The 10,344-nt window shown below is 55.8% G+C and overlaps 2 protein-coding genes across 3 annotated transcripts; one reads left to right on the top strand and one right to left on the bottom strand.

Annotated features, from left to right (window-relative positions):
- Positions 1 to 889: 889 nt before the first annotated feature.
- Positions 890 to 4,401, bottom strand: FAM167B (family with sequence similarity 167 member B). Its single transcript, XM_045476513.1, has 2 exons — positions 2,010 to 4,401; positions 890 to 1,338 (listed from the first exon to the last, which is right to left on the bottom strand). Exons 1-2 carry the CDS (start codon positions 2,268 to 2,270, stop codon positions 1,108 to 1,110), a joined length of 492 nt encoding a protein of 163 aa, XP_045332469.1. The 5' UTR covers positions 2,271 to 4,401; the 3' UTR covers positions 890 to 1,107.
- On the top strand, positions 4,377 to 10,276 carry LOC123597524 (myotubularin-related protein 9-like). Of its 2 annotated transcripts, none has more exons than XM_045476506.1 (10): positions 4,377 to 4,645; positions 4,824 to 4,932; positions 5,173 to 5,298; positions 5,414 to 5,587; positions 6,085 to 6,311; positions 7,665 to 7,826; positions 8,001 to 8,142; positions 8,225 to 8,445; positions 9,728 to 9,879; positions 9,934 to 10,276. In XM_045476506.1, the coding sequence occupies exons 1-10, from the start codon at positions 4,461 to 4,463 to the stop codon at positions 9,990 to 9,992; spliced, it is 1,557 nt and encodes a 518-aa protein (XP_045332462.1). In that variant the 5' UTR covers positions 4,377 to 4,460; the 3' UTR covers positions 9,993 to 10,276. The 2 variants fall into 2 exon arrangements, with proteins under 2 accessions (XP_045332462.1, XP_045332461.1); XM_045476505.1 differs by having other exon boundaries at positions 4,461 to 4,645; positions 9,962 to 10,276.
- The last annotated feature ends 68 nt before the right edge of the window (positions 10,277 to 10,344 follow it).

Raw genomic sequence — 10,344 nt, 5'->3', positions numbered from 1 at the left:
GGGGCCAGGTTGAGGGTGGCACCCATCATAGGCTAAGCGTCAGGTCACCAGTGTTATGAGGAACCCTGGGTGGCATCTATCAGGCACAAGAGCGGGGGCCTTGGCCCCCCCCGGAGGAAAACATAAATGTGTCACCGGCACCACCACCAGACCTACACTTAGTGAACAAGTTGGGGGAGGGGAGCCCACAGAGCATTGTTGGGGTTTGTGAGGTGGAAGCTGATGCTGCCTGCACCTCAGCTGCAGAGGGAAGGGGGAGACAGGAAATGGGTGGGGGGAAGAGGAAGCCTGAGTTGGAAAGTCAGACAAAGAGGGTAATACAGAAACAAAGGCTGAGGAGATACAATGTAAAAAAAAAAAAAAAAAAAAAAAAAAGAACCTGGTGACACAGAGCCTTGCACAGCCCATCTCTGGGCCTCAGCACAATGGTACTAATACCACGGGTGATAGCAAGGATAAGCAAGACACAGTTCAAGTTTATGGAGTGTCTATTGTGCATTGTCTCATTTAAGACATCGCTAACTATTCGCGGGGTGAGAAGTAGCATTTCCAGTTTAGAGAGAAAGAAACAGTTGCAGGCTTAAGGGGCCCGCCTCCAGATCTGATAGAAAATGCATGGTGGAGCTGGCTTTTCAACCCAGGTCCACCAGGTCCTGCATTCATCAGTTGCCCATTGACCTGTCACCTTCACGGGGGTGATTTAGGATTTGAAGTTCTTTTCCAGCTCTGATCTTGGTAAAATAGGGAGATAGAGCTGGAGCTAGGGGGAGAGGGGGGTGCCTCTGTTCATCTCCACCTGGGCCTTCTCTCCTGCAGTGTAATCCCTGGTCCCAGCTACAGATGACACACAACGACCTTGGGCCTGAATAAATGACTGCAGAGACCTTGATGGGAAGCAGAGAGGGTCTTTATTGAAGAGCTTGGGGGTCGGTGAGCCTCTCCCCTTCCTCCAACTCCCCCTTCCCAAGCTAAGGCAGCAGGGGCCTTTATGCTCCCAGAAAGCTGAGTGATCTCCCAACCCTCCCAGCACGCTTTGCGAGGTGCTGGCACCTCTGGGACACCCCTCCTTTCCCCTTCCCGGGAGGTCTCAGGAGGTGCAGGTGTGGCTCAGCAGAGGGTGAAGCGTCGCGTGCTGATGTTCATGCGCGTGAGGCCGAGGTGCCGCAGCGGCGGGGCCAAGGCAAGGCCGGCCCCCGGCTCCAGCTCCAGGTCCAGCTCGGCCTCGTCCAGCAGCTCTTGGTGCAGGTGACAGGCTTGGTCCACCTTCAGCCGGTGCAGCTGGGCCCGCAGCCGAAGCAGCTGTCCTGCCAGCTGCCGGTCCTGAGCCTGCATCTCCCGCTGCGGCCGAGAGGGGGCGTGAGACTGCTGGCCTGGTCCTCAGCCACTTTCGTCATTCTTCCCTTCCTGTCAACACCCTGGGTTTTCGCACAGGCTGTGGCCTCCCCACCCCCTCTCGCCCCAGCTTGATCCCTCCCCGTCTCTCAGATCTTGCTCTAAAACTAAGTTGAGAGACTGCTAAACAAATACAGGTGCCTGGGGCCCCACCCCAGGGCAACTAAGCGGAATCTCCAATTTGGAGCCTGGACATCTTTCTGTTCACACATATTGGGTTATGAGCCACCTATGTAATGCTTGCCTCCTCAGATTCTGCCTACGGTGTGGTCAATGCCTCCTTTTGTCCTTCACTGCATCTTTGAGGTATAGCAATTCCCAGAGTCGGGGAGGCCATACCTTCCCCACCTATAACTGGTGCCAGGGCTCTGTCCCCAGAGCCACAGGAGTAGTCGGTAGAAGATAGATTGGATGGAATCCTGCTTTGGCAAGGCTCCCTGCATAAAACATTGGACAAGTCCACTCATGGCTCCTCAGCCCCAGGACAAGGCAACAGGAGCAGGCAGTTGCTGGAGTTGAGGTCCATTCTCAACCCCTCCCCACACCCATTGTTCTTGGGTCCTAAGGATGACTGGCCCTTAGGCCCTCTGCAAGACCGCCCACCCCACCTGACTCACCAGCTCCTGTCTGAGCCAATCTAGGGCAGAGTCCATTGAGTCGAAGCCGCAGAGGGTCCCAGGGCCCCCCAGTGCGGGTCTGGGTTGGGTCCTGTGCCAGGCCTGGCTCTGCAGCCGGGCTGTCCACTCCAGATATGAGGGCCGTCGTGTCTGCAGCTGTAGCTTGGCCGTCAGTGCCTTCACGGAGTCCAGGCTCTCTCCCTCCTCATCCTCTTCATTTTCTTCACCTACTGCCTGGAATTTCAGTGGCCCCAGGGACATGGTGGATTTGGGGTGAGTGACAGGGCAAGGCTGCAGCTCTGGGAATTTGGGAAAGGGTGGCAGTATTGCTGGGGAGAGGTGGCAGGAGCTGAAGGTGATGGAACTGTGCCAGGGAATGTGTGACGGTGAGTGTTCAAGGTGGGTCTGGTCTCTGTGAGTGTGTCAGGCTGGGTGAATAGAGGGATATGGGAGGCTAAGTGTGCAAGGGCTGGGATTTTCCTGGCCTGCTAACCCAGGAGCCACGTGATGCTCATCCGGGTGGGGGCAGGAGGAGCCCTGTTCCTCCAGCCCCTTGGATGAATTTTATTGTCTTTGCCCAGAAGGAGACACCCAGTTCCCAGAACGGAAGTTGCTCCAGGATGAGAAAAGCATCATCCACACTAGAGTCTTGGCCTTCTTCCCAAGACCCAAGTTAAGGCGTGGGGATTGGACAGAGGCTGGTGAGCTGTTCCCCCTCGCCATCCTCACTCATGACACTGGCCTTGTAGCAAAGGAACAGTGTCCAGAACCCTGGCTGGGGAGTCAGGAGATCTGGGTTCTGGTGCTGGCTCTATGAGACTTTGGACAAGTCACCGACTCTCTATTGGGACAGATCAATGATTGATTTCAAGCTATACTTTAAGGAACTTTAGGTTCCCTTGGAAACCCCTTAAGGACTGGACTGTATGTGGGATAAATGCAGAGCCGTAGAAGGGCTCCTAAACCCTCACTCTTCCTGTCCCTCCCAGGGCTTCAACCGGAGCTGTTCCCTTTTTAAAATTTTGTTTTGAAATATACACACAGAAAAACTCACATATCATAAATACATGTCTTGCTGAATTCTCCCAAACTGAATGCACTTATGTACCCAGCACCCAGATAAAGCAAGAGTGTTACCAGCATCCAGGAAGTGCTCCTGGCCTGTCACTACTCTCCTTAGGGTAATGTTACCATAATTTCTGACAGCAAAGATTAGTTTTACTTTTTTGTGTACTTTCCAATGGTTCTCACACTTTAGTGTGCATGGGAATCTCCTGAAGGCTTGTTAAAAGAGACATATGGGGTGGGGCCTGATAATTTGCATTTCTAATGAATTCCCATCCCAGCTGGTGTGGAATTTTACAATTTGTATTCTTTTATGTCTGGTTCCTTTCACAGATTATTCCGATTTTATGTTTATGTTATGGGTGTCCCCCTATGATTTATTTTCTTTGTGTGTGTGTTTAATGAAATGTGTGTGTGTGTTGAAAGAAGGGTTTTGTGTGTGTGTGTGTGCCTGGACTCTAGACGTGTGGAACCTAATGGACCAAAAGGCCCTTTGAAGGCAAGAATCTGTCTTATTCTTCTTAGTAATCAGCACTTAACAGAGTGTAGGCATCATTTAAGAAATGAAAGAATAATTGGATGGATGGAGAGATGGATGGATGGGTCCTCCAGTAAATCCTTTAAACTCTTGTAATTTATCAGCTTAAGTGTGTGTCTCTTGCTAGACTGAAAATCCTAATGAACAGAACCTTCCCCAGTCATCCTTGGGTCCTCTCACTAAATACAGGGCCCAGTTCAGTGTACAGGCAATTCATATTTGGTGGAAGGATGGAGTGATCCGAGTTGAGGCTTCGGAGGGCAAGACTAAACCAGAAGTGGCCCCCATAGAGGGCGCCCACAGGCAGCGACTTCCAGCTGTGGTGGGGGAGGGGCACCAGCTACACAGCTGCTTGCATTTAAGGTGGACTAAGGGATTTCCCCCACCCAGCCTCAGATGTAGAGGGAGGAAGTAGACAGTTCCCAGTTTCACACCCACACTTTCCAACCCCTTCCACCAGGGTACAAGAAATGGTATTTTTCTTTCTTTTTTAAATCAGCGAGAGTGGCAGCACCCGAGTTTTAAAAAAACAAAATTGTTAGGTGCCACCTGCGACCAAGACAGGAGGTAACGGGCTTTAAGCAAGACTATTCTCCCCATTTCACAGATGATGAAATTGAGGTTTCCTTAACAGGTTCTGGCCGGGTTCCTTGCTGAGAGGTGCTGGCAGTAGGAGGGGGAAATTCCTGTGAAACTGTTCGATCCCTTCCTCCAAGGGGCCTCCTTAACAGCTGTCCTGCCGGCGTCGCCAGCTGCCCAGCCAGTTCCTGTCCCTTTCGGAGCCCGCGCTCGCCCCGCCTGACGCTCCTGGAGTCTTTCTGCTGGGCCCTAGGCCCACCCCAGGCGGAATGGAGTTCTCGGACCTGATTCGTACTGGCCGGGCCCAAGCCAAGCTCCTGAGGGGTCCGGAGGCACCCCCACTGCGTGGCACGCTATGCCTCACCGGCCACCACCTGCTGCTGTCGCCAGGGCCCCAGGCGACTTCAGAGCTGTGGCTGCTGCTGTTGCGTAGCGTAGACTCTATCGAGAAGCGGTGAGACGTGGCGGGGGCGTCCCCGTAGTCGGGGAGTTTGCGGCTCCGGGAGGAGAGGGGGGAGGGCAAGAGCAGTTGGAGTCCTTGCACCCTTGCATTACGTCCAGTCCTAAGAAACTCATTTCTCTTCCCCTGGTGACGGGCGGGTGACACTCAACCTAAGCCCGTCCATCCCCAGGGTCGCGAGTGACTCCGGCACCATCACGTTGCGCTGTAAGGACCTCCGAGTGCTGCAGCTGGAAATAGAGGGCGTGGAAGCGTCGCTGGACATCGCCCGGTCCATCGAGGTACACAAGCAGTGCACCCGAGGCCCCTAAACTACCCCTACTCCGTAACGAGAGGAGTAAACGGGGGCTACTGCGCAAGGGGACTCAGCATCCAGTGTTACCCTGGAACGTAGCCAATGGTAAGGGACGCAGGGTGGTCTGGAGTAAGTGCAGAGGAGGGAGCTGAGGGGCGAAAGGGGCTGGGAGGGTGCGGGTGAGATGATTCCGACTTTGCCCAGATCGCCCAACTTCCTTCCCCAGGCGCTGTCCTCCTTGGAATCGGTCATCACTTCCTTTCCGTTCTTCTACCGTCCCAAGGGCTTGAGATTGGGCGACGCCTGGCACTTCCACCCACCCGAACGCTACTACAAGCGAGTAGCTCGCGAGGTGGGTGCGGTCCTGGGGGCCCACGGTTGTGCGAGCGCCGCGCCTGGAAGGGGCGTGGGGTCCGGACACTCACTGGGTGCCCTACACCTGGCCTTCGCCTCTCCCTGGGCCGCAGACCAACGCCTGGCGGCTGAGCGAGGTGAACGAGGACTTCAGCGTGTGCCCCAGTTACCCCCGCGCGGTGATCGTGCCTCGCTCTGTGGACGACGGTGCCCTGGCGCGCAGCGCCCGCTTCCGCCAGGGAGGCCGCTTCCCTGTGCTCAGCTACCACCACGCGCCCAGCGGAACCGTGAGCCCGCCCCTCCCCAGACTCTGCCTCTTGGACCAACTGCGGCCCTTCTTGGCCCTTTTCTGCACCGGTCCGGCCAATTCGCAGCGCGGCTGCCGCCGGCCGGCTCCAACCCTTTTTGGCCGCGCCCAGTCCTGCCTCCAACAGGCCCCGCCCCCTCCGGCCTTCCTTGACTCTGACCCCGCCCCTCTCCCCAGTTTCGGAGTCTCGCCAACCCCGGGCCCCGCCCCCGGCCAGTCGGGCCCCCTGAGCTTAGTCCCTTCTTTGTCAACCCTGGACTCGTCCACGGCCTACTCTTCGGGTCCCTTTCCCCTCTGACTACAACACACCCAAGGCCGGGCCCGGCGCCCGGCCAGTTCTGCCGCTAAGGCCCTAGGCTCCGGCCTGCCCCTGCCAGCTTTAGACCTGCCCTAGTGTGTAGACCCTCCCTCGGGGCTCGGAGTCCCCAAGCCAAGGCTGGGTGGCTACGGCTTCCGGAGCGCAGTCCCGGTCCGCAGGTGCTGGTACGTTCCAGCCAGCCCCTGACTGGTCCCCAGAAAAGGCGCTGCGCTGAGGACGAGGAGCTGCTGCGAGCTGTGCTGGCGGGGGCTCGCCCTGGGGCCCGGGGCTTCATCGTGGACACGCGCTCGTCTCAGGCCGCCAAACAGGCCCGCAAGACTGGCGGCGGGACCGAGGCCAAAGCCGCCTACCCTGGCTGGAAAAGGCTGCACCGGCCGCTGGAGAGGTGAAGGGTCTTCGTCCTCTCCTAGGCGGTCTCCTACAGGACTCTCCATGAACGTGTGCGGGGGGGGGGGGGGGGGGGGGGGGGAGAGAGAAGAGTAGGAGTAGGGGGGTGTCTTCCAGGAACCTTAGGAATTGTCAGGCATTTCCGGGTAGCCATCCCACCAGGTGGGCATCCCCACTTGCACACCCCACTGACAGATCTCATTTCTCTCCAGGCACCCCAACTCTGCCTGGAAAAGAAAAAGCCTCTCTACATTAAACTGACTTCCAGGAGCAACTACACTACACACACGCACACACACACACCCTTCCCCATTGGTCCCAGCCCTGCCCTGAGTGCTGGACCTGCACACCTGTACCTATTGCCTGGGTCTCCAGGTGCTGGTAGTACCGAGAGGAGGTCCTAAGGGAGTTTTTGTGCTTTGAGGAAGCTCCTCTGTCCAGAATACAAACCCGTTTATTCCTTTATTCAGCCAGTGTTGATTGAGCACCAGAGGCTGAGATGGTGGCCAGCCCAGACGTGGCTGAGAGATCCGCAGTAAATTGGCAGTTAGGATTCAGTGTGATAAGCAGCAGCATAGAGCAGGTGCCCCTCTCTTGTGTGTGGGTAGTGCAAAGAAAGCATCCCTTTTACCTGACACCGGAAAGGAGTTAGCTGGAGAGCAGGACACTGCAGGTGGACAGAACTGCAGAGTTCCTGGCCATTTGCCCTGCCTGGGGATCTGCAAGTATGTCAGTCTGGTGGGAGTATAGAGTGTGAGGTAGAGTGTATAGAGAGATGGGGCTAAAGGGGTGACAGCAACCAGAGAAAAGGTCTTGAATGCCACGATTATGAGCTTAGACTTTTTCCTAAAGGCAGAGGGGAGCCATTGAAGGCTTTTAAACAGGGCTGGAAAATCTCCATTAGATTTTCTGGTGGGAGGTCACATTGGTGATCTTGAGCAGAGCAGTTTCTGGGAAGTAGGGGCAGATACCAGAATCCTAAGAGTATTGTGTTTCTCTTGTCAGACGGGGACTCCCCAGGGAGTACTGTGCTGCTCCCATCACATTGGGCGTTTCCCATGGCATTGTTTCCGACAGAGTTGTGTGACCTTTCCCCAGGTACCCCCCCCCAAACAGACTAGGTCTCCCCCAAGGGGTCTTGGGTCTCCTCCATCAGATTGGGGAATCCCCAAAGATACTGAATCATTCCCATCAGATTAAGTGAGCTCCCCAAAGAGTCCTGTGTCCCTCTTGTTGAATGGGCTCCTCTGAGGGTTCTTTATCTCCCTCATTGGTCTGGAGCACTGGCTCCCAGGCTGTGCTCACCAGAGCTTGGGCTGGAGATGGGATGACCAGATTCCCACTTGTGCAGGGGACAGCCCCTACAGGAGAGCTTCGTGCGCCTGGTGGAGGCCTGTGGGGACCTGCGGCAGAGCACGGATAGCTGGCTCCGTCGACTAGAAGGCTGCTGCTGGCTGGCACATGTGAAAGAGGCACTGAGCACCGCCTGCCTAGCAGCCCAGGGCATGGAGAGGTAAGGCCCCACCCTACGAGGCAGAGAACAGAGCGGACGGGCAGGGCTCTCAACCCCTGGGCACACAACCACGTCTCAGTAAGCACATACAGTCTAGAAATGGGCCCATTCGATTCCTGGCCCGGCCACCCCAGGCAGGGAGGGACTGGCCAGTTAATAAGTCCTGGCCCACAGGGAAGGGGCCTGCATCTTGGTGCATGGGGCTGAAGGCACAGATAGCACCCTGCTTGTGACTTCGCTGGCCCAGCTCATCCTGGACCCCTTGAGCCGGACCATGGCTGGATTCCAGGAACTGGTGGAGCGGGAGTGGATCCAGGTAAGTGGCCACTCAGCCCCAGCCCAGCCCCTCTATCCAGAAACCCTGTTTCCTTGTGCCCATGGCTCTACCCCTTTCCCAGGCTGGCCACCCCTTCCAGCTGCGCTGTGCCCACTCGGCCTTCTCCCGTGCCCATCCCAAGCACGAGGCACCCACCTTTCTCCTCTTCCTGGACTGCGTGTGGCAGCTGGGCCGCCAGTTCCCGCTGTCACTGGAGTTTGGGGAGGGGCTGCTGTTGGCCCTGTTTGAGCACGCGTATGCCTCCCCTTTTGGCACCTTCCTCTGCAACAGCGAAAAGGAGAGGTGAGCTAAGGGGGTGTCAAGGTGAGTCAGGGGCCAGGCACAGGATGGGGTCAGACACCTGCTGTGTCAGCACCTATGTCCCTGGAAGGCATCCTTGCCTTTCGAATGAGTTTCTCTTTGGGGAAAACTCTGGAGTGTTCTCTCCTCCCCTGCCTCCAAACCCCACCCTTTCCCCTAATTTCTGCAAACCCAGATTTGAATGGGTCCAAGGCCAATCCTACAGACCTACCTACTCTGTCCAGAACCAAGGGCACGTGCACCCCTAGCTTAAAAACAAGGACCGATGGGGAAAGTTGCTGCAAAATAAATCATTTCTGGGGCTCCCTACCACTTGTAGGGTTGATTCTAGTGAAGCAATGGTGTAGAGGTTGAAAACGGAGTCAGATTGTTTGGGCTTAACTTCCAGCTCCACCACTCACCTGTTGGGGCATCCTAGGAAACCTGTCTCAGTTTCTATCCATCTGTAGCAAGGAGAGGATTCTAACGGCAGCCACAATCTCTGCGGAGCAGGGCTGTGTGCAGATTAGTGGAGTTAAGGCATGGGGAGTGCTTAGCACAGTGCCTGGCACACAAGCAGTGGTTGTTCTTACTATTTGGTTGGCTCGTTGCATGTGCTCGCAAGCCCCCCCAGAGCCATCTCTCATCGGTCTGAGATGAGACTGTTCTCTTTAGTTGCCTGGGTCCCCATCCCCCATGTTGTTTTCGCTGACTCCACTACTGGGTCATCCAGGTTAGAAATGGTTATCTTTGTGTAACTCCCTCTCCCCTGTCCTTCATATACAGCCTTCTTCCTAAAACTTTCTTACTTGGTCCTTTCCTGTCAAAGACCCCTCCTGCTAACCCCAATCCAGACTCTCCTTCCCATGTGGGCTATTGGGACAGCCGTCTCACTGCTGTAGTTCCCGTCACCAGCTTAAAAAAACTCACCAACATTCACTTGGGCCTGTTCCCACTTTCTTGCTCTCGGCCCCAGTCTCCCCTCCTATTTCCACGCTTTTGCACACCTGGTGAACTTCTGCAGACAGACCCAGCCCAAGTGGCACATTCTCATGAGCCTCCCTGATACTTCCAGGCAGAACTAAGTGGAACCCCCTGAACAACTAGGACTTTGTTTTGTTCTACTTTATTCTAGTGCCCAGTACATGTATCTGACTGGCAAGAACATGTGCAGGAAAAAGGAGAGGTTATCACTGCCCCAAGATGGCTGGCACCCTACTAACCAGGGTCCCCAGTCCAGAATCCCAGAAGGCATAGCTTGAGTCTGGAAACTCACTTCCTACAGATGCCTTTGTGAAGTGAGGACTCGAACACACTCCTTGTGGTCTGGGCTCAACCAGCCAAAAGAGCAACGGAAACTCCGGAACCCGCTCTACGCCCCCAATCCCTTGGCCATCTGGCCCTCCGTGGAGCTCCAGAGCTTGCGACTCTGGCAAGGTGACCCCCTACCCCAACTTCTTCCCTGGGGAGCTATCTAACCCCTCTGCTCAGCTTCCTTATCTGTCCTCCTCCTCCTCAGGCCTATTTCTGCGCTGGATCCGCCCACCTGAACCTTCAGAGGTAGCATGGGAGAAGGTGTGGCAAATAGTGACAGATAAGGAGAAGACCAAGCTCTCTCAGCCAACAGTTTCAGCCTCTGAGCCCCAACTTTAAGGGCTGGCTCCTTGGATAGTGGCTGAGACGTTCCTGAGACCTCTCCAGGTCCCTCAGTACCTTTGGGCCTTGGATGACAGTGCCTGCAACCCAGCCTAGCCCTTAATACCGAAGCTCCAGGTTTGAAGTGTCCGTAGTGTGGAGGAGAAGGTCCAAATAATAAAGATATCTATGACTGGTATCAGCTCCCTGGGTGTCACTGAGAAGGGAAAATGACGTTAACAGTTCCCATAAAACTTCTCGCCAGAA

Source organism: Leopardus geoffroyi, chromosome C1 (assembly GCF_018350155.1).
Source record: "Leopardus geoffroyi isolate Oge1 chromosome C1, O.geoffroyi_Oge1_pat1.0, whole genome shotgun sequence".
Taxonomy (NCBI): domain Eukaryota; kingdom Metazoa; phylum Chordata; class Mammalia; order Carnivora; family Felidae; genus Leopardus; species Leopardus geoffroyi.
This window is presented reverse-complemented; position numbering and strand designations above follow the sequence as displayed.